The sequence below is a fragment of the Falco biarmicus genome, chromosome 5 (assembly GCF_023638135.1).
Source record: "Falco biarmicus isolate bFalBia1 chromosome 5, bFalBia1.pri, whole genome shotgun sequence".
Classification (NCBI taxonomy): domain Eukaryota; kingdom Metazoa; phylum Chordata; class Aves; order Falconiformes; family Falconidae; genus Falco; species Falco biarmicus.
In genome coordinates, this window is record NC_079292.1 from 60,101,512 (window position 1) to 60,129,376 (window position 27,865).

Below are 27,865 nucleotides of genomic sequence, written 5' to 3' on the forward strand. Positions count from 1 at the left end.
CTTTAACATCCAGTTAAGGCCAAGTTGACTCACTGAGTGCTCCTACTAAAGATTCTTGGTCCCACCCACCATGACTGTCAGTGAGATTATGCATGAGTACAGAGATCCACTTCATCAGGTGCCAACCCAGTTGCCATATCTAAGAGACTCTGAAAGGGCAGGACTAACCATAGTTAAGTGTTTTAGAAAATGTGATGTCCGCTGCTGAAGCTGAAAACGAATGTGTCACCTTTTGCCACTTCTATGGTCAAACAATCAAATCTGCTCATCCTAAAAAACACACATGAACAAAGCAGGCCCTTCCCAACCCCAGATGACAACCTTTGGTAAGCTAGAAAATGCATATGGCTGTACATAACTATGTCCCCACCAGCCCACTTCTTCCCAGAAATATTAGAGGAGCAGTTGGCAGGTGGCAAGTTCTCAAGAATAGGTGGGAAATCAGTGAAAATAAGAATGAAAGAGGCTCAAAGTTAGAACAGCTGGCTCAGAGGTGTTGCTGGAGTTTCTTCCTGCAAGAAAGCTGGAGTAAGCATATGCAATAGTAACAAGACACCAAAGGAGCCTTAACATTCTGCACTACATCTTCCAAACAGTAATTTCCACCACATTTTTTTTCCAAATACATAGATTTGGAGAAGTGACAAACTCCAGATCCCACAAAGGGATCTCTCTACTCTGCTATGGACTTTAATTGCAAATAATCAACAAAAAAAAAGAGCATCTTCTATTTCCACTTCTATTAAACAGGACAACATAGTTTAGATGGCCATCTTTCTGTCAGAAAACATGACAAGGCACAAGGAACACCTTCTTTCACCAGTTTATACTATGGATACTGGAATCCCATGAAAGTTAAACAAATCTCCTCAATTTCTTCCCATGTAAACTGGAATTCACAGTATTTTTTTTTCTTTTTTTTAAAGCTTTACAGAACACTTCTCAGATTTCCCGTTTCTAAAATGCCTCGAAGGGAAGTCCAGTCTAAAAATGAAACTACATTATTACTTCCCCAACAAAAGTCAAATTCCAAAGTGGATATAACCCTTTTGCAACCATTATCATGGCATCTACCCAAAAATTTGTTTTAAATTCATTTCAACTCAAAAGATTGGCATAATAATTGATTGGAGCTGGTTTATTTTAACTTTTAAGTTAATATGGCACACCTTACTTGTAAGGATAAGACAGCATGTGTGACCTCACTGCGGTCCATGTCAAGGCAAATAATGCATGTTCAAAACCTCATGTATGATCAAGTTGTTCTGCATATCTCTTTTAGCTTGTAAGTAAGAAGGTGTAAAGAAAACCCGTGAATGGAAAAGGGCAGGTTTTCAATTAGGTGCTTAGACTGGGCCAAACAACTTCATGAGCTTCCTCCTCCTCTGCTGTTTCTTGCTCTTCTCAGATCACACTCAGTTCAAAGGAGGCTCGCCACTGTGGGTGCTGTGAACTCAGTGCTATGGGTATGGCAGGATGGAGGAATGAATGGCTTCCTTAGCACCAAGGGACTCTTAAGAGCTTACTTTCACTTCCCCAAAGCTTGCCAACTCCAGCTTACTGAGAGGGAGGTTATTTTGAATGGAGAGGGGCGCTATCCACCGGCACCCTTGCTGAAACAGATATTTCTTGCCCCAACACAAACTATATGAAGGAATGTTATTTTGAGCTCCTTTGAATTCCGGCAAGAGACACCCAGCAGTGCCATAGCTCTTTTCTGAAGTATATGCATGACATGAAAGTGAGATAGGTGTGGAGTGGACAAAGTACTTCCTTTATCGCTTGCAGACTGGTTTGTCAAAATCCAGCCTGAGATTTTTTTTTTTTTTTGGGTGAAGCAGAGGTGAGGCAGAAGGTGTTTTTCCAAACCTGTGAATGCAACATTCAGCAACCAAGCTCAAAAATTCCTGCTGCTCCTGCAAAAAAAGGACAAACAACCCCTTTTCATGTCAGCTATGTCCAGCTGGAAATGTCACAACTTTGTCACAAGGGAACAAAGCATGCCTGGTGTCTGTTCTTTCAAAAGGTCTCTTAATTTAAACAAAAGAAAAATAGTCACATCTGGAAGGGGTCATAGGCAGGGGGCAGGAGTGGAGGAAGCAAAGTTCAGATGGCAAGTCATAGCAGTTGCTGTTTGTCTTATTATTGTACTGCCTGTTCTGGCACTTATCTGTCCAGTTAAAGAAAGCAAGCCAAGAGTTAAAACAGCAATTTTATTATTGATTGACCTCAGAAGGCCAGATGAGACACACCTCTTCGTTTCTGCTCTATTCATCATGCTGTAACACTCAGGCTGAAGTGAAAAGACCCCTTGTGACCAGTCTGGCAGTAGCTCCTCTTCCCCCCTCTCCAACTTTTTTTAATAAAGAAAAAAACCTGTTGTTGCTGGAGTCCAGGCTTCCTTTAGAAGACCACAACCTGCTCTATCAAAGGATGTAAATATTGAAATTCTGCCCTTTCCAATGGGTTAATTTGACCATCTGTTTCTGCAGAGATTAAAACCTTCTAGTGGCCACAGAGTTGGGAGGCTGCATCAGAACTGAGTCACAGGAAGATCAAAAATTAAATGTCTACATCAGTTTAAAGGAGAAGAAAATAAAACTTGAGAGTAGGACTTCAGTGGCTAGGCATGAAAGACCAACAGTAAGCTTGCATTACACTCCTAAACCAAGTTTCTCCCTCCTTCAAAATTCAGTGCTTCTGAAGATCAAAAGCCTCTCTTAGGCTGCCACCTAGCTAGTTAATTTCTTGTATTGTTTTAGGAGCTATTTTAGAAAGTTCTTTTGCTCCAGCCCTTATTGCACTGACTCCTCCCTTTTGAGCTGGTATTTTGTCAGGAGCTTCAAGAGGGATAAAAACTTGCTGCCAAGTCCCCTTCTTCTCCACAATGTGTTTTATAACCCAGCGTGTAGTTTAGTCTATCTAAACACTGTACTAGTACACTGCCATCAGTTTCCATGGAGATGATTAACTCCTCCAGAGCCAGAAAGCTCTAGTGTGTTTTTTGCCCTTTCAGCACATGAAGAATATGACAGCATTTACTAAAATCAGCCTGCAGACACATCACATTTTGCAGACAGTTCCAGCGAATTTAAGGATTTACTTTTGCTTCAACCTGTCACACAGAGCTGTGGTCTTAACCAAACTTGCATTTAAGTAATCTGCTAGAATGAGTTGCTCTTCTCCTTTGCATTGCCGTGATATCTGAAGGCATGGCAGCCCCGCTGACATCAACTTTTTGAACTACCATGTCTCATAGCAAAGCCAAGGCATGAGATATAATGAATAGTCCAGAAGAGAGAAAGTAGAGATGAAGCAGACAACTTTGAACTCTGTCAGAAATCAGAGTAGAACACAGAAAAACTTTTTGCTCTGAAGTTTAAGAGCACTGTTACATGAAATTTCTTAGTTCACCATGCTTGTAGTCACTTAGACATCTAGCAAAAATACACTGTGTGTGTTTATTACAAAAAATTTAATACCATTTTACGAAGTTGAATTAAACTGAAAACTACCCTTAATCCAGTATAACATGACAGAATCAGAGCAAGAAAGTAGACCTCCTCCCAAAATGCAGCTAATGAAGGCCACATGCTGTCATCAGCCCTAGCTGTGGAAAAACGGTTTCCCAGTCTCGCTTTCACAAAAAGGACAATCTCCCTGGCAACTGCCACTTCGGTGGCACACTTGATCCAAAATATGAAAACGGCAAAAAACTTTGAATACTGCAGTTTCCTGGAATAATTCCCCATTATGAAACTATTTTATAAATATTTTCCAGTCTATCATCACTGAAGCAAACTGCAACCTTCCCAGCGCTTATAACATGTAATGTTATTTTTTGGCATTCAAGAGCAGATGCACTATATGAACTAGACACGAATAAACAGGCATAACTGCAGTTTCTGTAGAAGAGTTAAAGGCAAGAGAGAGCTTTTTTGCTAGTAAGCTTGGCTAACTTGGGAGAGCCACTTGCAGGGTTCATAGCAATGGGTGGGTGCTCTGCTGCAGTAAGAATTATTTTCTATTTGACTTCCATAGCAGCTGCCAGGAGGATTTCTTTGCAGACTCCACTTGGAATCAGTACCGTGTGGGTACCAGCAGTGCAAAGTCCCCCAACCCCTTTTACACTGTGCTACTAAGACAACCTACGGAGGTGCAAGAGGACTTCACTCATGCAGTCCACTCAAGACTGCTTAAGTGACAGCCTGTAATTACTGTATGGGGACACGTGTCCAGCATTAACTCAAAGGACACCACTAGTTGATTTCATGTACTTTGCTACAGGATGCTTACCAAGCGGCAATCGTACTTGGTTAACCAGCCTTGGCTACAAACAAACCAAAGAACTTGAGACCAGAGTCTCGATTACCTCCTCCTCTGAGACTGTGGGTGTTCCCATTGTCCCCTATCTAAAGTTAGTGTAGTGAAGACCCCTGGTGACGCTAAAAGCCATAGCAGAGAACATCAGCCAAGATCCTATACAAGTGCTTCAAACTTCCAAAAAACATGCACATTTGCACACTTCCGAAGCTGCAAAGATCACAAAGTAGCATGCGGAAAGCATGGGGACACTTGTTACCTGCTTCTCCAGCCCATCCAAAAGTTACCAGCATGGCACCACAAGCCTATGTGCGCCGCACCTCCCAACCTCAACCACCACGGGTCGTTCCCTGGCTTGAGAGAACTTGTCCTAACCCTGCCTCATGGTATTTGTCAACAGGTTGTAGAGGAAATTTTGGCTGCCCACACCTCCAATTGTGTTTTTGTCTTGCTGTAGGAAACAAGCCACTCTTACTGATTTATTTCTTGGAGAGGCTGCCATGGGACGGCCTGCTGCCACAGCACGCCTCGCTCCCCACTGCCCCTCAGGAGGGGCAGGCTGGGGCCCACCACCGCGCACCTCTCCTCTGACTAACCCAGGCACGTGCGGCAGCTACGGGGCCACAACCTGCGGCCTCGGAGGGTCAGGGCACCCCTCACCGGGTTAAGCCAGCCCGCCTCTGTGTTCACCGGGCAACTCGTAGGATGAAGGCTTCCTTGTGGTGCCACCGAGCGCTGCCCGCACCCCCTCTGGACCCGCTGTGACCCTCTATAGACACACGGGCTTCGCGGCAGCAGGGCAGGTGCCACCACCCCGCGGCTGGAGCCGCCGCTGCCCCTCAGGGGCCCGCCCAGCCCCGGCGGGGCCGCCTCACCCCGGGCGGCTGCCGCCTGCCCGCGCCACTTACCGATGTCGGAGTTGCAGAAAGCGTCCTGCGGGTGGATGGGGACGCAAGTGCAAGCCTCCACCACCAAGTCCCGCAGGCTCCAGCTGCAGAGGAACACGACGAGGAAGCTCAGCCACGCCGTCATGTTGCTCCCGAGGTGCCTCCCCACTTCTGCGGAGCAGGAGGGCAGGCGCTGTTTTGTCCGCCTGACTTTATTCTCGCTTCCTAACTGCCCGTGCGCCGCGACTGCCTGCCTGCCTGCCTGCCTCCTTGCACTACCCCTCTCTCTCTTTCTCTCTCGCTGGCCTCGGTAACGCAGCCTTCGCTCGGCGAGATGGTGCAAGCCTGAAGGCACGGCAGGTCCGCGGCTCGCAGCGGCAGGAGGTGAGGTGCGGCGCGGCGCCGACCGGTGCAGAGCTGCGCTGCGCTGCGCCGCGGCGGGCCGGTGCGCGGAGTTATAGCCTCGATCGCGCCCTCTCCGGCTCCGGGGGCGCCGCCGCCCCCGGCCAATGGCAGCCCCGCATTACCTCATCGGCGGGAGAGGCCAGCGGGCCGGGGCGGGGCCGCCGCTTCAGCGCCTTATACGGAGTGGTGCGGGGAGCGCCGCGCGCGGGCGGCGGCCGGACGGACGGCGGCGCAGGTAGCCGCCAGCTCTGAGGAGAAGGCCGGGAGCCCAGCGTACGTCCCCTCCCGCCGCCGGAGGGGGGGCTGCAACTCTTAACAACAACTCTTAAAAACTAGTTGCATCTCCGAGGTATCCGGCGGGTAACCGTCCCGCGGCCGTCAGTGCCCTGAGGGGTCTGGCCCCGAGGAGCCCCCTGCCACCCCAGCCAGGACCTGCCTCCCCTCGGCCGCCCCGCTCCCTACCTCAGGGAGCGAGAAGGGCCCGGGAAAACGAGCGGGGCTTCTTGTTGGTTTGGAGAGCTGGGGCCATTCCCCTCGGAACCATCTCGGCCGCCTGCAGGCTGATTTTAAACTGGAGGAGGTGAAATAGTGTTCTAAAGGGCTTTCAGAAAGGGATCAGAAAACACGGGAGGAGTGCAGTGTGTTGCTTCTTTTCCTCTTTCAATAGGCAGTGAAAAGAGGATGGAGGAAAAGGGCAAGACCTAGATGAACTGTAAAGCAGGATTTTGTCCTGCGGTTTTTAATCCTGCTCAAATACTCCTTCTCCTGTCACCCTGCCACCACCACCCATCACTTCCCCTTCCCAGGGCTTTCAGTCAGAAAGAGGTCATAAACTGCTAAGTCCATGCTGGAAAAAGCAGTGTCATATCTACCCAGCCACTCCCAACTTTTAATCTCAAAGTATATTTTAGCAGAGCAGCTTTAGTGGAATTTATAGAAAAGTCCTGTTTGTTTTGTTTTCCCTTATCCCCTTTTAGAGCTGTCAATTTCTATCAGCTGTAGAAATGTAAATATTACAGAAGAGCTGGGGCCGTAAGGAAGGAGATTGCCAGCTGCAAAATACAGACGGCCGCCTTATCCTGCAAAGGCGACTGAGGAGTGATTAATCACAGTATCAAACCAGTGTATATAATGTCAGAGTTCTTTCCACAGGGTTTACAAGACTTAAGCATGTCTAGTTATAAATTACGCTGGTATTAAAGGCCAGGGACCAGCTGTCCTAAATTTCTAAATAGTCAGCTAAGTCTTTAGATTTACAATTCTGTTCCATCTGGGTGAAGCACAGCCTGCCTACACCTTTTCTTTAATCATACCGTACATACAAAATTAAAACCTCCAGTCTTATGGAAACACAGGCTTTTATTTGGAGCATCCAAATACAAAAGCTTCAAGATGGGTGTTGCTAGTAGAGATCAAGGTTACAATGCTAATAGTGGGAAACGCAGGTTCCTGCCCTTGCTGTGACACAGACAACCTGTGTGACAGCTTCGCCTCACTGTGCTTCAAATCCCAGTCTGTGTAATGGGGATTAATAGTGATGGGACCTTCTCAGGAATGTGTATTAGTGAACACACTGAAAAAATCAGATGGTGTTGAGATGCTAACGGGCCACGTAAGTACGTATGAGGCAGAGTATTAAACAGGACATTTAATTTAGACACGTCAGTGTCTGGATTGTTGGGCTCCAAATTGCAATATGAGAAACCCTATGCAAAAAACTCCTTAGGTACTTGGATTTTCTGCTAAAGGTGCTACAGCTGAGGTTGAATCTGTCAGATTGGACTGTCGTTTTAGTCTCACTGGGTGTCAACAAAGAACAACTCCATCAACCTCAGCAGAGTAACACGGAAGAAAAATGAGGTGTGTCTGGCACTTTCATTTTTTCTTTGTTGTTGTAAAAAGTTTGGTATCACCAACATCATGATACACCTGGTCTATCAACATCTCAGATCTGTATCAGGGAGAAGTAGAGCTATTCCATAACCTGACACTGGTGTAAGTTAGAGAGTGTTTGGCCCACACACAACTAGATCATAATCACAGCTCCAGCACCACCTCCCTTCGCTCTGGCCAAGTAACTCGTCTGAGTATGTTTCTTCATTTCTATAATAACACCTGTCCTGCATGTTCTGAGGGTTAACAAGCTGAATGCTTTGTAATAACCTTTAAAGATGTTGAGTGCTGTGTAAATGCTGAGTGTCTATAATGCACAGATGCAAGACACACTCAGAGGAGACTGAAAAACAAATCCTTCAGTCATCCTCTCAGTTTCTGAAATGGGAGAGGAAGGGAGCTAGAAATTACTGACCTTACACAGGGCCTTCCAAGGCATGGAAGTAGTTCATTTACAGTGAGACTGACCAACCCTGTTCAAGTAACACCAAGTTTGTGCTGATTACAGGAAGTAGTTCACTTTTCAGATATAACCCAGAGAAGTAAGCTGCCATTACTTTCCAGGATGAAAAGGAGTGCCGCAGCTTGATCCACAGTGGCAGGACACATCTGTTTGGAAGGCATGGTGTGCAAGCTGTCTGTGTGGCAAGGCTTACCACTATCTTCTATACCACAGTTTGAGAGGTGATCCAAATTTTTTAATGTGTGTATTAGCATTGCCTGGAGTGGTAGTACCTGTGTTCATTCAGTTAGAGCTTAGCTGATTCACCTGCTTTTTTGACACACAGATATTCTTTTTAAAGGAGATGAACTTCTCTATAGTAGCAGGGATGCAGGTTTTTCAACCAGGACTGGATACTGTACAGTAATAACTATTTGTTTGCCACTTAAAGGGTACATTTCATATACAGAAACCAGAGTGCTTTATTTGTGTAAATTAAAGGTAAATAATACTTGGGAAAGCTCAGTCTGGCCAGTGGCCTGCTAGGAGGCCTTGGTTATATCATTTAACCTGCCTATGCATTCATTTTATCATCTTTAAGTAGAGATATTGTATATTATCTATTACGTATTTGATGTTAGCCTCTCTTCTTTGAGACCTACCAGTAAAATGCATTCTAGAAGAGTCAGGGAGGGTTCTGAGTGTTTTATTTATTTATATAAGAAAGCTTTTGTAATAGTGTCAAAGTAACAAAGAATGTCAATGAGGGAACTGAAAGGAGAACTCTAGCTGAATCCCCACTCTATGCCCTGTCTGCGTGAGAGAAACTGCAAAGGGAAAAAAATAAAATAAAATCCAGCATTCATCTCCTTTGCCTAGATAAAACTTTAAGCCTTATATGGCCATAAAAATGTAGCAGAGAAAGAATGAGAAAATAAAGACCTTGATCTTTGTATGAGAAAATTAGAGTTCACGTTTGGTTAATGTCACCAAATAAAGAAATCTATGTTACTCTCGTCTTCCACCAAGAACACACTGTTGAACACAATTAAGGATCTCTCTGCTTTACCGGGCAGCCACACACTTCATGCTGTGATCTTGTCGGATCCCACAAGCTAAGCATGACTGGTCTGGGTCAATAGTTGGTGTGAAAATTCCTAGGGAAAGCCATCTCCTGCAGGTGTTGTTGACTGAGCAAAGTGGCCTTCTTCCCTCCGTCCTGCATGAATGTGTAGAGACAGTGCTAGGGGGCACTGCGCTGCAAGAGATGGTTGCATTTTTTGTGGATGAGGCTAGGCTCCTTGCCATATCTGAAGAACCGACTCTTTGGAAAAGGAAAAATGTTAAGCTGGGTGTCTTAGTTAAATTTCAGGAGGAAGAGCTACCTTCTGCTTCCATAGATAGTCACTGCAGTTTACATCAGAAGGATATGAGCAATATCATTTTCCTTCCACAAGTCCTGCTAGTGGCTGGAAGGGACCATCCTGGAGCTAGCTGCGAAGACTGAGATAAAAGCACTTTGGGATATACCTTCAAGAGGCACAAGGTGTTGCGGTACATAAACTAAATGTATATTCACTTCACTTTTGATCGCATTCCATTGTGAGGGATGCTGGCTGCTTCAGAACTGACAGAAACATCTGAATCTAAGTAGTACAAAAGGGCTTCATCAAACTACAGGAACTGCAGAGAGAGAGAGGGGAAAGAATGGAAGGAAGAAAGGAGGGGAAGGAGGGGAAAAGAAAGAAAGAGCGAAATGGAGAGAGAAAGAAATACCCTCCACTACCACCAGACAAAAAAAACCAAACCAAACCAAAACAAAACAAAACAAACACTCCAGCTCATCGCCAGACCTCAGCTGGCTTAAACTGAGTGTGGCATGAATAAAGTCAGAAGACTTCAGCCTGCAGTCCAAACAGTCCTGCCACCTCCTTAACAATATATTAATTCTAAAAGCTTCTGAAGTATGGACATACTTCCATTTTAACTTTTCTACAGTAACTTGACTTGATTCATGAGCGTGGAGTCCTGCCATTAACATTCTAAATTGTTCAGCTGCCAAGTTGCTCAAAAGCCTCTTCTTGTGCTAAAAACTTTTCTTGAAGTTGATGATCTTCATATCTTCTACACCAGCTCAGCATCACACCCTCTATAGGAGATATATTTGGGGTTTTTTTCTTTTATGCAGCTGGTGGGAAAGGATAGGTGTTTTCAGAGTCATCTGATGTCCTTTTTTACAGCACACTCACACTATCTCATAGGGCAGTACAAAGTGGTCATGTATCGCATTAGCAAAAGATTCTCATATTTCCTGATAATCTGTTTCTTTTTCAGACACTGTCCTTTGAGAAGACTGTTATGTTTAAAACGCTTGTATTTACTATGATTTGTAAGTGTGAAAAAGGTTGAAAAAACTCCCTATTAATTCCTCCATTGTATCAGTGAACCTCATTTGCTACTTAAAATGAGGACTCTTTCTTCACAAATGTCTTTAATTCTATAAATACATATAAAAAAAAAATCATTTGATCTTTTTCTCTGAGGTTGCAAAGGAATTATGTCACCTTCCTGTCTGTGAGCCAGACATAGGTAGCACGTATCCCATTCCCAAGCTTTTAATTAAAGGTACACCATTAAACCCTCACCAACTCTAACGGTTCTATACTGTGTTCAGTCCTCAAGGATCCTTTATAGATTGTGCTTACTGAAAGTGCCTAGCCTGGGAGCGGATCAGATGCACCATGTGTCACCAGCAGTATTACATTGTAAAGGGTTGTAGAATATGAAATCACCCTCTTGGTAGTGCAGGGATCCTCCAATCAGGTTGTGATGTAGCATCAGCTGCAGAAGGGCAACCAGGAAATATCTTTTAACAGCCTTATCAAGCTAAAAATGTTTCCTGCACATGACTGTGCTCTTTGGCTCCAATCCAGCAAAACACTAAGGCAACTTTACACATACAAGATGCTTTCGTGAAGTCAACAGCACCATTTACATGCACAAAGTTAAATATAAGCTTAAGTGCATTTCTGGATCAGGGCCAAAGTGCTCAGTACCACACAGGGTTCAAGCTAGGAGGCTCCCATTGCAGGGGGTGGACACGACATAATTTGCTTGGCTCTACCTGTCTGTACCTCATTCCAAGCAATTAATTCTCTCTCATTTTTGTTTATAATAAGTTTTTCCATTTCTCTTGCTTTGTTTTCACGCTGCTGTAGCCATCTCCAAATCAAAGTTTTGTCTTTCTTTTTTAAACCCTTCTAAACTTCATCAATAGCTTTAAGTGACTGAACAAAGAGATTTCAAATAGATTAAGTGCTTCAAATGGTAATAAGAGCTGGTGTTCCCAGAGCTTTGGAGGCTGCACTAAGCAGAGAAGAGAGTGAGAGGGTCTTAAAATCACTTTTCTGTTGTTCCTTTGTGTGAACTGGTTTCTGGCTTATGCAATGCACAGTAATTAAAATGATTGGAATGCCTCACATTTTTAAGAGAGCTTAAAGGCAGCTCTGTGGCATTGTGGCCAGCAGAGTTCATGAACAGATTCATGGCTGCAGTCGAGGTTTGACATTTCTATCAGTGAAGACAATCTCTGTAGAGGCCTTGGAGGGGAATTTGAGGAAGAAAGGGTAGACACAGAAAAGCGGTAACATCTGCTCCCTGCATCAGCTCCATGAGCAGCTATGGGGCAAGCCTTCCTTTCAGTGGGATGAGACCCTGAAGTTTGGTGTGGTCATCAGAGATCTCATTGCTTTCTTTCACTGTAGCCTTAATGTCCTGCCCAAATTCAAGTGTGGGACAGCACTTACATGTTATGTATCTCTCACTGTAATATCAGTTACTCATAGTGCCTCCTCCGAGGTACTGTATGGGAAATGTCTCTTTCTGTAAAAGAAGGTTCGCATTTGAGTACTGGCCTCTGCAGTTGCTGGGTGTATTTGTGGGGATCCAAACAGCTCCCTGATGTTCAGCAGACAGAGACCTTGGCAGACTGGCAAGCCTCTCTGCTCACAGCTAGTTGCTCTCCCTGTGATGAGGTTTACTCTGCTCAGCAATGGTAAGGGAGTATCTTGCTGCTTTTTAGTCCTCCTGGCACTGTTTAGAATTTCATTTTTCTATTTTCCATTTTTGTCATTGAAGGTGGCTGGCCACTGCATCCTTGGTCTTCTCTTAAGAGTTGGTCTGGCTTCTCACAGTGACGAATGGCCACAGAGGAGCAGGAGAGCTGAATACAGCCTCTCTCGGGAGGGGAGATGACTGGCCTGAAGATATGACCCTTCTGGCATGCTGAGCAACCAGACCCTTCTCCCCTCATCTCTCTGCCTCTCACAAGCCTTCTGAGTACATGGACTGAACCTAATTCCCCCTCTTCCAGCATAATCTTTCTCCCCTTCTGTTATACATCAGAGGGCACTGTCAGCATACAGTGCTCTCCACAACCCTGTGTGAGTGTAGGGAAGTAGAGGAAGATCCCAGGCAGGAGACAACAATCCTGTATCTCTTAGACCACCCTGAAGCTAGCAGAGATGCAGTCCTTCCATATGCGGCAGGCCAGCCAGTCCCTAGGATGTGCCACTGGTTTTAAAGCATGTTGGGATCCTCTGAAATCACCATACTCGTGAAAAGCTGGAAGAGCAGCACCAGGGGGTGCTCTTTTTTTGTTACATTAATGAGCCTGGAGACAGTGTCAGGCTGTCAGGTCTGAAGGAAGGGTCTTTTTACCTGCAGAACCGGTGCAGCTGCAGGAAAAGTTTCTGCCTCTTGCCCCTCCCTGCACAACCTGCAAAAAATTCCTGCAAGAATAAACTCGTGGCTTCATCCCCATAGTCCAGATGTTACTGGTTTCTCACATGAAATGGCAAATAAAGGTGTTAGTTACAAGAACAGTCTCTAATAATGAGGATACTGTCTCAGCAGGGAATGAACTCAGCTATTCCTGTCATGCATGTTGGCACATGGGTGTCAAAAGTGAAAAGCAGTTCCTCTGTGTGGAGATCCCAGCAGAGGTTGTTGTCTTGGCATAGGATTTTTTTAAAATCCAAACTGACTTTTGCAAAGATTTGGTCCTGTGCTCCCAGATCAATGCTGTATTCTAAACAGTAGCTGACTGCTTACGTACAGCAGGGCCTTCCTGCACAGACCCATGGTCCCAGCCAGTAGAAGCTGGGGGATTTCTGATGTGAGATTTTAAGGACAGATCTCTTTCTTCTCTGAGCAAAAGGCAGCACTTTGGTTTCCTCACTCTTTTGGAATTTTTCTCCATAAATCTTGGCATACAGTGTGAGACAAAAGATGAAGAGATGGTAGATCTGCAGCCTGAAGTGAAGACTCTTTCATTTGTTTATTGTCTTGCTCTTCCTGAGTGAAGAGCAATACATTCCTCAAAGGACCTTTTCAGGTCAGCAGGGTGAGTTCCACACCTAATGTATTAATGTCAGGAGTGAAAGGATCAGTGTTTGGTTTAGCACAGATGTGCGAAAATAGTATTTCTCCACTGAAGACAGAGGTGAGAATCTACAGCCCTTCTTCCCTTTCCTTTAATCTGACAGCCTCTATCACTTATTTGTGCCTTTCTGTGAGCTTCTGAGGGGTGTTTCAGTGGGGGACACAGAATCATGGAAAGACATCACAGTGTAATTACAGAACTTTTCTGTTCATTTAGCGAAGCAGCTCTGTTTCCAATTGATTGCAAGTATAATGGCTATTGTGCAGCAAGAGTTAATCTGTAACCAGATACAGCATGGTTGAAGGTGAAGCCAAGAAAGAGGAACAGAGCAAACTTCCTGATTTTCTTTTACATTGAATGAAAGTATATTTACCAGGGACTGTAGAGCTAGGCTTATGATCACACACTTTATTAGCAGAAGCTTAACAGAACGGTGTTCTATACTGAGAAAATTAAACTTCTTTTGATTTTAACTTGGTTTGTAGCAAGAGCAACATAGTAGCTTACAGCGGGGGTGCTCTTCTGGAGGGGAGGCGCACAGTGTGGGTTAATGTACTTGCACCCCAGTAGTACTACCCAGAAAGAAGGACTTCCAGTGCATAGCAGAGGCAGCAATGTGGACTACTCAGAGTCAGCAGGAACTAGGAAGATGTCAAATGTATGTACAGATTATGTACCAGGAGTTGAACAGTGAAGGTGCCAAAGCTTGAACATGTGCCCTGAGCAAGAAAACACCTCTCTGTAGCTCTGATCTTGGTAACAGTGCTACAGAATCTCACACAGAACGTTGGCCCGGAGTTCAGTGTTAGCTGAAGTGCCCTGCTGTGAGAGTCTGGACTAATCCCGTGCAGTGGCTTATTGAAAGTGCTGAAAGGCTGGAGAAGTACTGAACTCTTTTAGTGGTAGCAGGTGTCCAACAGTAGCTTGGTACAACACGTTTTCCTTTCCCTCTCCCTCTCCCTCTCCCCTCCCTTCCCCTATGGCTAACGGTTGGCTGAGGGGCTGCTCCACAGCATAGCTCCCATTCCTGCCATCTCCCAAAATGCAGCAGTAATTTTAAGCAATACTTAAAGCTAACTGCAAGAGATTGAGGTCTCACCACACAAGCCAGGGAGGCAAGAGGGCTCTGCCTGAACACCTAGCTGAGGTCAGTGAAGAAAGTGCTCTCAGTGTAAAAGTTCTGCAATGCATGGGAGCGATCTATAGTTTTAATCACAGGATAATTAATAGAAAACAATGAACAAAGAATCTGAGCAACAGCAGTTTCTACTAAAAGAGAAGTGGCTCTCCAACAGACTTTCCCCAGCACCCAGCAGTGAGAAAGACAGTGGATAGACAAACATTTTATGAATTTTCATTTAAGCGATGTCTTCATGCTCTGTAGATTACAACTGAGCATTTTAAAATCTCGCTTCCTCTTCTCTCAGTTCAAGTTCAGCAGAACCACCACAACCCCCGTGAGTGGAAAGGGAAGGGAGGGATGGAGGTCTTCTCAATTCAGGCAAATCCTTAGTACGGCTAGAATAGAACGCATTAATCTGGTCTCCATTATATCACAGAATAGCTATGGATATACCTTCCAAAGGCATTGCAATTCTCTCTCCCACTATTCAGATTAAATGATCTATTGATGAAGAAAAACTTCTCCTGCTGATACTTAAATAAAGTCACTTTTGTTTTAAGGAATTTATTGTGCCAAAGAGGCAGGATCATCAGGAAGAGCACAGCCTGCCTCATGGAAGGAGAAGGAGCAGGCTAGGAAGGGAATTTTTCCTTCATTTGAAATTGGTTTCCTCATCCGGAATAAACCTTCACCTCTGAACATCATATATAATGGCAACTTAGCCTGGAGGGGCTAGTATAGCATTAGCTGTGCATGACTGTAAGCAAATAGCACCACAGAGAGCTGGCTGGAGGAAGCAAAGACTTATTCCCAATGAATGCGAAAGCATTTCCTTCTCCTCCTTGCAGAGACAGAATCTATCTCCTTAACTTAGACAATGCCTCCAACTCCCCTAAGGTATTTCCACACATATCAATACAATTACTTTAATCAATCTTTCTTTTTTTTTTTTTTTTCCCTGAAACTCTAATCTGAAGGACAGGCAGACATAGCCATGCAGTTTTATTTTGAGAAAAGGCTTTTGGGAATAGGAAGGAGAAAAGAGGAAAAGCTGGTGCTGCAAAGCAACCCTTATTCCACCAGGCATTTCTGGGAATGAGGAGGAAGGGCAGTTTGTAAAGCCCTGCCTATGATTGTATGTAAAGGATAGTTCTCAAAGGACTCCCTTAATCAGATTCTGTAGAAGATAAGTTGTCTCTCTGTAATTCATTCCATGTCTTATTCTAAGGCCATATGCTCTGGTCACGTGAATATTTACAGTCTCAGATTTACTGGCCTCAGAGAATCTAAAAGAATTATGCACGAAATCGTTTCCATGATAACTGAGGCCTCACACAGCCGTGCTTTCTAAAGACTGTTTCTAACTCGATATATGGCTCCTCTAGGGCTTTGTAAGTCCTTCTGGGGAAGAGGAGAGAAAAAGGGGGAGCCGCTGATCATTGCCATATGTAAGCAGCGTCCCTGTCTGCACGTGGGTGTGACATCCATGTTGTCACAGAGGCTGAGCTCTGCACAGCCCCCGTTTCCTGTTTCCAGTCAGCATCTTGCTGCTGGAGCAGGAATCCCATGTCACTCCGTATTGCAGTTACAAAAGAGGAAAATGATGGCCAGTGGAGGGGGAAGGGGTGGGGGAAATCCTCTTAAATAGCCATGTAGGATGTCTGGGCAGGGATGTGAGCCAGGAGTCCTCAGAGGCAGTAAGATAAGTGGGAGTTGAGCAAACAACCATTTTCTTTCTTTGACTAGTGTTCCTCAGAGACCTCAGCACTCCAGTTCTCAGAGCTAATTTTAGCTATTTGTGGTCAGCCCGTTCCTAATGTCCCTTTCCTATCTCTCACACACAGTGAACCTTGGGATACTATCTGTGGGCTGACAGATGACGTGAAAACCTCTCATCTGCAGGTCAAATATAAAAAATGAAGTTGCATCAGGAAACTGGAAGCACGATTTGCTTTTTTCCAAATAAGGGAGATGTATTCATATTAGAAGTTCTTAGCATACCAAGTTTATGGTTTGGGGTTTTTAAGTATATGAAGGGAATGACTTATTCTTGAAAATTTTATGGTAACCACCAAAGATGTTATCATCCCATGGACACTGCCTTTCCTCTGCAGACTATCACTGACATGCTTTCATTATGCATTGGCACTGTTCTTCTGTAGGAAAACCAAAACCACATTGTCCCAAACATTGTACAGATATATAACAGGCAGAGTGAGTCCCTGACAAAGGGCATACGGTACATGTTAGAGAGGGTTCAAAACAAGTGGCAATAAAGCTGTGATGCCAAAGGTGAAGGAGCTTGTAGCATGTGGCATTTATACTGCAAATGCCATGTTCATGGAAGCCTGAGTCTTACCTGCTTTACATCCCTCTGATGGTTTGATGTCAGTGCTTTATCTTCCACAAAACTTGCTATATAGTCTGTGATGACTCTGATATCCAGAGGCATCACAGGGTACAAAAGGAAGGTAAAAGGTTTAGGATGACTCCTCCTATTTCAACCACATTTTCCCAGAAACATGAGCAACAGGTGGCACTTTTTCCTCCCCTAAATTTCTTATGGATTCCCTCTCCTAATCTCCCTTATCTCCACATACAAATCAGGAGAGGATGCTCTAGAGACATGAGCAAAGTGTATGCTCAAACTGATATGTGTGTCGTACTGGGGACAGTAAAAGGGGCTATCCCCTTAAGGGATCTGGAAGAGATGCGGGCTCTGCTAAGTCCAGAGCCTGGGAATCAGATCAGCAACCTTATTTTCAGTTGATAGATTTAAGAAGGCTTTAAGTCAGGTGAGGAATCCTGGGAAGCTGTTTAGAAGGAGAAAAAGGTACTTATTGTGTCCCTCGAGAACAGGAAAGCACTATTCCTTGAGCTGACAGAAGCCAGATTTATGTTATTAATCGGGCAGACAGCCCTGGTTTTGTATTGGACTGGAAATAACAGACTGAGGAGGGTATCTTGGACAAGACTGCCTGTAGCACACTTTCCTGGCTGCCAGGAAGCAGTCAGTCTGCATATGAAGCAGATCTCACGAGCTGCCCATCACTTTCCTTGTGCCCTGCACATATTTCCCAGGTGAGGCTGTCCTGAACAAGTTGCTATTTTCAACTCTACAGAGACCCAGCCAGGCCACTGTAGTCAGCATCAGTGTTAGCAGAGGCATAGAGAGGCTGCTGGCAGTACAGAGCAGCCCAGCAGTGAGCAGAGCCCATGTGGGGGCACAGGGGCCAGTTCACGTTGTCTCTGACTTCCCACAGATTCCTGGGAGCAATGCTGATTGCTTAACACACACAACTCACCCCACCCCACCCCACCACCCCCACCCCACGGCCCACAGACACCACCCCCACCTACAGGTTTTCCTAATAATCCCTGGGCAGATGGGCATGGTCAGTCCTTGAAACTCTATCCTCTTTGGAGGAGTAGTGGGTGTGGTGCCATGGATGGCCAGATACACGTGTTGCCCTTCACAGAGAAGCTCACTGTCCTCCAAAGGCAGAATATCAACAAAATCCTTCCTGTGGGGAGTTCCAGCTCTGCCCGAGCCAGCTGTAAATTCCTTTGAGGCTGAGACTAAGAAAACTGGAATCCTGGGAGGACTTTGGTACTGTTCCAAAACCATTTCCACTAAACTTTCCCAAAAATATGGTTTCTCTGACCCAGGAATGTGAGCTCTGAAACAATGGCAAAGCTGAAGTCCTAGACCATTGGCATTAACTAGTATTAGCTCATTCCTTCTTTGTGCTCCACCTGTCTCGTCCCATATGAAAATCATTGTCCCTCTGGGAGACAGATTGTGTATTCATTCCATTTTTCTGTAGCACCTGGCACAATGGGGATGCTAGTATTTCAGTGGGCGCTACCTCCGTATAAACAAATAAAAGAATTAGTGGGACTCTGTTTCTCCATTTACTGCTTTCTTTTTGAGTTTATTAAAATAATCATAAAACATCTGAGTTAGCACAGCAGAGCTAATGGGTGCTTCAGTCAGGAAGTGGCTGAGAAGCACACGAAACAGAGACTGGTGTAAAAATTGCCGTAGCACAGTGGAGCAGAAGCCATGAACTGGTATGCAGTGGCTGAAGCAGGGGATAGCAGAAAGGTAGCTACAGACGCAGAGAGCTCCTCAGCGGGCCCCAACAAAGCTGGAAGAAAACTACATTTGCTCTAAGGCAGGTGAAGGTACAGTCCTTCAAACCCAGCACAGCTGGCCACCCTGACCACAGGACCTACCAGCTGCCTCCTTGTATGCCAGACCTCATGTTTTTGCACTCTGTCCCTCACCACCTCTTTGTCATTTTCATGGGACTGGTGCCTACCATTTGTCACCCTCTGCATGAAAACCAGTTGAAAAGTTTGGCCCCCCTACTATGAGAAGTTTCCTGCACATTTTTTCTGCATCCTTGCATGATACAGTTTCTTTTCTGAACATTTGCAGACTTCCTCTTTTAAACCTCTCAATTTGCAAACTTCCCCTTCAGAGGTTCTGAAGGGACATAACACCTCTTAGAGCAAATGCATTCCCCAGAGCCTTCCCCATAATGTTGTGGCCCCAATTGTTAACACTCTTCCTTCCAGGGATGGAGAATACAATCCAGGCCTCTCTCCCCTGCCTGTGGTGTCTCCGAAGCAGTGAAGTCTCCAGCAATCTGACAGCCAGAATAGGCACCAGCATGCTGGGAAGGGCATGTAAAGGGTGGGAAGGAAGAGTGGCTGCACCACATTGTGTTCCAACCACAGTTACTTGGCAGATAGTCCCTAAGGAACTATTGGATGCTGGTGTATGTTTAGGGCAGCTTCTGGGCTACTTGCATTCACATTGGTAAAGCAAAATGATGCAGATGCAGCCAGCTCCTAGGGGGTCTCTTCCTTCCCACCACTTCTAAGCAAAGTCTGAGCAGAGCAGAGAACCTAGCCCCACATCACACCGCTTTATACACACCGATTTCTCAGCCTCTTGCTACCCGCCAAAGTAGGAGGGTGGGTGTTTCAGTGAAATCTTACCTCCAGGGTGAGGAAAAAGGCAGATAAAGAACAGCTAAGTGATGTTGCTATGCTCACACTTTTCCTTGCATCCTAAACTAAACCCACAGACTGACTTTAATTATCTTTCTCACTTGTGCTTACATGAAATACACACAAGCACTGAAGAGGGGAAGGTTGTCAGGGCTGTCCCCAGCTCTAAAGCAGCCCTTTGACAGGACTGGGATTTTGTTGTGTGTCCCCCGCCACAAGATGAGAGGCTGGTCAACACCACCCCTGAACTCACCTCCACCCCCTAACAGCTGTTATGCCAAAGGGTGGAGAAGCAGACCTTCTGACTGAGGGTGGAGCAGTTTGAAGGGGAGGAAAGCAGTGACTTCACTTCTTATTAAGTAATAGCAGAGCAGGGTGTGCGTCATTCTGAAAAACAAGATATTGGGTGGGGGCAAAGGTTCTCTGCAGCATCTTATGCGTGGAGCTTTCCCCATTGTGGGAAACAGAACACCATTCTGAAGCGAGATTTCAGAAAGTTGAAGATGCAGAAGGTTAGACACCTTATAATCCCATTTAAGGGGATCCAAGAAGAGCACCAAGGTGAAAGGGCATGTTAATGGCAGAGGTGGTTTGGGCTAGATTTTAGGAAACAGTTCCCTTCAGCAGGGATAGAGGAGCATGGGAATAGCATGGGAACAGATTGAAGTCCATGCAGGTAAAATGGGAGTGAAAGAGTGGGCTGCACACAGCGCTGCATCCAGCCCTCAGCCAGGGCAAGGCAGGGAAGGGCAGCATCAGGGAAAGGACTGCTGGCTGCTCCCCCTGGAACCTGGTCAGCCTTGGCAGGAGCACCAGTACCACTGCAGCTCAAAATGCCCTGCAGCCTTCTTTTACTCCAGTCGTTGGCTCGGTCTCTGTAAGGAATCTGAAACTCTTGGGGTTTATCTGGCTTGTCCCTTCCATGGTGCCGACACACCATTTACTATGCAAACGGAATTTACTATGCAGCTCTGGCAGTTTTTATACCAGGGAGGATTCTTGCCCTGGCAAGGGAATTCTTTGTAGACAGAACGGAGCTCCTCAGGCAGCACACAGGGGTCAGCTTCCAAGGGAGCAGACGGCACTAGGGTCCATGTACAAATACCATGGGAGATGATGGCAGAATAGACAAAGGTGTCTTTCACAGAGTTAGCTGCAGGGAAACTGCTGTTCTTAGGTTAACAACAGACTCTTCTTAGTCCTGTGCTAGTGAACAAGTACCATAAGACCTGAGTCTGTCTCAAATAATCCTTTCCCTACAGCTGACTCCTGCAGGGCTGTATGGGCAGCCTTAAGCCAGTCCGTAGCTGCATTCCCTTCTCCCTGCTTCAGCTGGCTTCTGCCAGTCCTGACTACTACTGAAAGAGTATCTCAGGCTCAAGAGCAGCCTGGTATGTTAGAGATCATGCCAGACTGTTCTCACCATCATAACATCAGGCTCCAAAGGATGCAAATGTAACAAAAGTTTTCATACTGTTTATACTGTTCATACTGCTCTGGAAGCAGTCTCCAGAGTGGCCATCAGAACAGAAGCTGTTTAACAGATGGCCATGGGCTGGCTGTAAAAAGCTTTCCCAATGGCTCTGGGCAATGCTGATGGCATGATCACAGTGTACCTCTGGCCCCGCTTACTGTGGGGACATAATCTATGCCACTTCTTTCCTCTCCTAGTCCTCCCAGGTGAAAGTCAGAACACCTTGACACCACCCTTCAGAGACAGGACAGCATGGGGCACACCTACCTAGTGTTCTTTTAGCTAGCACAGGTACTGAAGTGTAGTGCATCGGTGCTGGCATGCGCTTCACTCATTAGATATTTACACAAGATCTTGCCTGGGCATTTTTGACCTGTCTTTAAGTCCAGGCTGTTGTGTTTAGACTTGTGCTACCACTCAAATGAGTTATTTTATATCTGGTTCCTACACACCTTCACATACTGCGACCACATGGCGAGCATGTCTCAGACACAGTCAAGAATTCAGACTCTGCTCAGCAGAGGTGTAAAAAACTGCTAGGCTGTCAAGTGCTCAGGGCCTTTATCTATCTTTTCCCTACATGTAAAATGAAACCCCAGTTTTGTGGTACCAAGCTCCTAATAGCTCCTCATGCAACCTTCCCCTAGACACTCACCAAATCTGCAAAGAACTCAAACACAAGCAATCAGACACTTTCCTCACTCCTTCCTCAAGTATATGAGAAGGGAAAGATAAAAAATAAAGGAAGCAATCAATGTACCCTTTCTGCCAGACTGATTGACAGGTACAAGGGCATTTCAGTTTCTAAGGGTCACTCATAAACAGAATTTTACCCAACCTGAGAAAATTAAATTAACTGAGTGTTCAGACAGCTGAACACTCAAATCATAAATGGCTTAGCAGAACAGCGCTGTTCTGGAGATAAAGAAGAAAAGGACAAAATAACAGGCATCCACCAACTCCCCCAGCCATGCTTGCCAAAGTCCTCTCTCATTGCTTGCTGAAGCAACTGCTACAGCAGACTGTTGTTTCCCTTGCTCTAGAAACGCTCCACTCAAGCTGACAGTTCAGGGGTACTGCCAGTCACCTGCTGAGTAGTAAAGGCTTCTTCAGAGCTGGAGCTGAGCTGGGGCAGGAACCCCTGACAAGTCCCTCTGACTTGCTGCTTCTTGTGGCCATTCTAACTCTGTTCGTGGCTCCTCTTAGTGGCTTCAGCTAAGCATGCCCCATCACCGGCAGTTCCTCCTAGCCAGTGCTAATCCTCAGCGGGTCCTTGCTTTTTGTTGCTCAAAGAGAACTTCTTGAACAAAATTTCCTGGCCCTCTAGTTTGCTGTATTTTTATCTCCCAAGACTGCAAGTGATTACGTGAAGCTAAGTGTAGTCATCTACTATGGGCACAGCTAGTCCCAGCTTTTCACAATTACTGCAACTCATATTATCCTCATTTATATGATGAGATTATTGTTGTTTTCTTACACAAATCTTCCCATATGTGCTAGCATATATAAATAAGAATGTATAGGTATTAGGCCTGCCTCTAGGCTTTTCCAGCTCCTTTTCTCTCCAAGTGAGGCCAGCAGAGCAGTCCTGCCCTTCTAGCTTTCCATCTCTTGGGTGTCCTTGCTGGCAGGCCAACCAAACACAAAGGAAAACATGCTGTCCATGTTAGTTCTTTGTGTCTTGTGGTCAGCCTGAGCATCTCATCAGGATTTACCAAAAAACAATAATCATCCTATATAAGCCTCAAGAGAATCCTCTGTTTATAACAATTTCAGATCCTACTTTTATATCTGTGTCACAGACGAATGAACTCAGAAAGGCTAAGAGATGCTAATGAGTTTGTGACCAGTTCCAATGTTTTCCCACCTCTTCCCTGTTTTCTCAGAGCAGGCAATATTCCCTTCTCAAACCAGAGAATTAGCAACACTAATGACTAGATGTATCACCCCTGCAAGCTGAGGGTGACTCACAAAGTCAATATGGCCCTAGCAGCTAGGAAGAACAATGCATTGTGTTTTTAGTTACTCTTTTTGGCTAAGCCATCACTGGAGCCCAGAACAAGGGCAATGATGTCATGGCCATAGGCTTTATGTGTAAGTAATGTATACAACACTACCAGGTCTCTGTGATCTATTACTTCCACATTAATGTAACTTAGGGCGTATATACACAATCAGCTGCAGAGCCAAGAATAAGTCATTTGGAACAGATTATTTTCTTTCAGGCTTTTAACAAGAATACTTCTCAGTCCCAGCAGGCTAGTTCTGGAGAGGTAGTACCTAGCTCAACATTAAGCTATATAATTTAGTCAAGACCTCAGCTATAAAGACAAAAGTTTGGAATGTAGAAGTGGGCAGACAAAAATCCCACTAAGAAATAGCTTACATTTTTCTGACTGTTAGCCATTGTTACAAGTATTTACATAAAAAAAGAGTAAGAAAAAGCTCTGAGGCAAAGAAAGAAATTATTCCCAGCCACTTTCAAGAAAATTACTTTGAAGCCTTTCGTGCACTTGTATTTGAACAAGGTTTTTCTCCATTAGCCTCTGAGTGGAGGAGGGGGGGTGGTCCTTCCTTTCAAAAATGTGTTATGTGTGTTTAGTGGTCTGTCAAAGGAGCCAGGGCAGGAGGGGGCATAGAGGCTAAGCATACAGCGACATTGTAATCACAGGCCAGCCAGTGGGTCATGCAGACAAGCTCGTACTAGCTTTAAACTATCTCATCTTGTGCGTGTGCTGATAACTGTAGCCATGGAGTTCATGGTAAAGCCATTAGCAAGCGTACTCCCCCAGGGAACTGGGCAGGTTTTGCAGCCTGCACTGAGCTGCTACAGCTGTACTGCTGTTAGCACCCAGCTCAGGTAGCCTGAACTTAACACGGGTGGGACTACGTAAACTACTGCCTGCTTTCTGCATTGGATAGCTGTGCCACGGGTGACAGTTCCCTGCTTTATAAAGCTTCCCTAATGTACTGCCAGGTGGCTTGCAGGTACCTCAGGTGACAAGGTCTGCCTGTGTCCCACATTATGGGCCCCTTTCATCGTTTTCTGGGTTAAGCCAGGATTCCTCTGCCCAGCAAAACAGGGGAAGCCCTGAGAATTCATAACATGAAATCTTATCTCTAGGGTAAAAAACAGAGGCTTGTGTGTAGAGGCTTGTTGAACTACACATTCCTGTAATAGTTTCCCAACGTTGAGTACCAATGGGACAGTCACACACTTCGCTACATGTTCCCAACAGGCTGGGACCTTTATCTGCTGGGCAGGCTTGGGCTGGAGTGCTGCCAGTCTCCCTGGGGACCAGCTGTGGCCCCTCAGGTTCCTGTGCCTCTGCACCGGGCAGTAGATTGGCGGAAGCTGGCGCAAAGCTGCCTGTCCGATTAAATTTGTTATTTTGCAAAAGGATTTAGCTTTGTTTATTGGTTATTACTAAAGAAAAATCCTAAGCTGCTGCTTTAACCTGTGTTAAACCTTTCACGGGGTGAAAGAATCTGGTTCCTTTTCTTCCAAGTTGTAAACAAGGAGCAGAAATCTAAGAGAATGCAGAGGAAACAAAAAAAGTTTTAAAATACTATTTTTATTACATTCTTTTTATTTTCCAATCAAAAATATTTTTACATTTCCTGTGCTAAAAGGCTGCCACAAGGGTTGATGAACTTAGCTTCTGAAAAAAAACCTGACAACAGGTCATCAGCCACCATCTCAGATGTACTCCAACTCCCACACATACCTGCTGACCCTTTAAGGTTGTGCTTGTATGCCCATCCAGAAGGGTCTGGATGAATAGAAAATTAATGAGGGATGTTCACATATTTCATAATTTTTCCTGTACAAACAAATCAAAGGAAGCCAAATCAAATAAACCACTTATTCCAAAACAATTTTTCTATATACAAGATTTGCTCTGGTTTAATTGAGCTTGTGGCTGACTATTAGTTAAAACAATAAAATGTTATCTGTCAAGAAAGTTTTAGGTCAGCAGGGACTGGTAGGCAACAAAACAAGATGACTGTAAATGTATAGTTTGAGCACAAAAGCTATGCTCAAATACTATTGTAGCTGCAAAGCCAGGAAGTGCTTACAGGAAGTGCCAAGGGTTGTCACTGAAGTTTTATTTTCCCTTCTCTGAGACCTGCAATGTAGAAAATTTCTTTCACAGGATTCCTGCCACAGAATTTCTGCAATTGAGAAAATTAATATTTCATAATTATCTCTATCCTGCTCAGTGGATGGACCTAGATCTTCTCTAGTAAACAGGATTTAAACCATGCTCTGAGAGCAGAATGACTAAAACCCCTTTTGAGTTCATGGCATTTAGTGAAATAGCATACCTAACTTCTTCAGAAACATCCACAAATTTGTTTTCACAGTGCTATTATGAATTTTATAGATTGGAGGCTGCCTGCTAGAAGTGCAGGGTCAAAAGATTTTGTGTACCTGATACAGAATGGCAAGGACTTGGATTTTCACAGTTTCTACCATGCTGCAGCTTTTATATTCAAAGCACAAAGCCCACATGCAGTTGCAAGTGTTCAGTCCCTTTTGCAAGTTGGCTGTGGTTCAACTATTTAGGGGCTTTGGCTGAAATGCCAGCTTCAATCCCTTGCACCCCTGTCACCAGAGCCCATGCCTTCCCAGCACACACGCACACACACACTGTCTGTGGGCCCATTCTGCAAATAGGATCAGAAAACCAATTCATATTGAAAATAACCCTTTTGGGCCTCAGAGAACAGTCTGGGACTGGAGGGTATCTCAGGCATCCAGAAAGCAAGGGATAGTCATGTCACAATCACCCAAAGGAAATCTGGCATGAAGTAACTTGCTCAGCATCACACTGAAGCTTTGTGGCAGTGTCAGGGACATCAGCCAGCTCTGCAGAGCAGCAGTCCATTGCTTCAGTCCCATGATGACTCTTGCTTCTTCTGCAATCCTCTGCCTCCTCCAGTGACCACCACCATCTACTTTCCACAACGCGTGAGGCAGAGGATACTGCAAAGCTTTCATAGCCATGAGTAGCCCTCAAAGCAGTTCACTCCTGCCTGTGGAGCAAAGGAGTGTCCAGAGAAACAATAGTCTGTGCATTTTGAAATGGAGTCAGCATCATAATCTATCTGCACAAATGTTTCCTGGGTAACTTTAATCCCAGATTTCATAACTGTTTAAGCACTTGACTCCATAACCGTTACAAACTTTTTATGCAGGTTTTTTATGTGTGATATGTGTTCTCATTTAAAGTAACCTAGAGTACAAGAAGAATCAGTAAGGAAGGAGACAGCTATCTGGTCAATGCCAAGGATTGGAATGAATGCTTTCTCCTTGCTCTTTACGCTAGATTATTTGGAGATAAAGGAATTTGGAATAATCGCCAGCAAAGGCTCCCCACTCTCAGTAGCTGATTGTTGTAAACTGCAGAGTTGAACTAGCTATTGGTTAATCAGAGGAAAGCTTCCCCATGCAAAGTGCCATTTTCTATTGGGAGTGAGATGGTCGCTCTAATGTTCAGCATAGGTTCCTTCCTAACCATGACCACCACAAATATGGGAATCAGTAACTATGTTCAACACACAGAGCATGTATGACAGGCTTTGCTCTGTAGCATTGCCTAGCAAAATCCCTTTTTTCCTCTTTTATAAGCAGAAATACATAAAAGAGGTGGCAGCTCCTCTTCAAGTATTGCCATCACTACCACAGTCTGGGAGATGGCATTACTGACCTCTACACAGGTCTGTCTAGCTCCCTTCTGTAGGACCCAGTCCCAGACTTAAGCTAGAGAAGTCTCAAGACCTTTCTGACAGCTGCATGATACATGGGATATCCTCATGTCTCCTGTGTCCTTACCTAACACCATTTCAGCAGAGGATGGGACAACAGTATCATCCACTTTGCTTACATTCCTGTGCACTGAGATAACCCTCCACCAGCTCATTATATCAGCTTTAGTGAAGATTTGTGTAACTAGAGCCAACTATCAGAGAGGTCAAAACCTAGCACAGAAAGACTAGATATTGTGAAGTTCACTAAAATGACAAACTCCAGCTGGGTCATCCATTAAATCATCTTTTCTGGCTTCCTTCTTTCATTGCATCGCATCCAAGCTCCTCAGTTCTCAGATTTTAGGCTCAGAATACCTGTGCCTTCCTGCTCACAGTACTACCCCAGTCTACCTTTGTTTTCTAAAAAGTACCTTCTGAGGCTTACATTTTTCTCTTTGTGCTGTGCTCCTTCCCCCTCTCTCACTCCAGAATCCACGGGACAGACTCAGCTGTGGCCAACTAGTTATCTATCCTAAGGGTCTCATGCAGTCATTGTGGGGCACACTGCATTGAGACAAAGTGACAGCAACCCACTTTCTGGAAGTTTATCTGCAGTTAACAGAGAGGGTGCACATCCAGGTTAATCCAGCAACACACCAATCCCATTTATTCTGAGCCATGCCACTTTTTGTCAAAAAAAAATCCTATTGGGTGGCAGGTGCATCTTTAAAGATCTATTATACATGGAAGATTTGTCATGCTTTTTCTACCTGAAAGAGGCAGCTGTTATTTCCCATACAGTATGCAGCTTTCTCATTCTCTTTCCAAAAGCTCCTTAAAAGCTCTGACCAAGAGTTTTACGCAGTTCGGTATGCCATGTCCTTAGCCTAGATTTTCTTGTTATTGTATCTGTTGTTACAGTCTGCAAGGTACTGAAAGTCAAGCTTGATACTTGAGTTTTCTTTAAAGGCCTCTCCATAGATATTTCTGTATTAGTAATAATAACAACCATAAAGATAATCATCCAAATAGCAGGAATAATGATAACTATATGGTGAATGGTAGATTTACTCTTGAAATCAGCCTTAAATTTGAACAA

At 44.9% G+C, this 27,865-nt stretch overlaps 2 protein-coding genes across 3 annotated transcripts in view; one reads left to right on the forward strand and one right to left on the reverse strand.

Annotated features, from left to right (window-relative positions):
* The window catches only part of TIMP3 (TIMP metallopeptidase inhibitor 3), a 39,865-nt gene extending 34,193 nt beyond the window's left edge, over positions 1 to 5,672 (reverse strand). Inside the window, exon 1 of the mRNA XM_056341794.1 lies at positions 5,232 to 5,672. Within this exon, the coding sequence (XP_056197769.1) occupies positions 5,232 to 5,355 (124 nt within the window). The 5' untranslated portion in view covers positions 5,356 to 5,672. The remainder of the gene's footprint in view (positions 1 to 5,231) is intronic.
* Positions 1 to 27,865, forward strand: part of SYN3 (synapsin III) — a 201,146-nt gene that overhangs the window by 104,292 nt on the left and 68,989 nt on the right. The window lies entirely within an intron of this gene.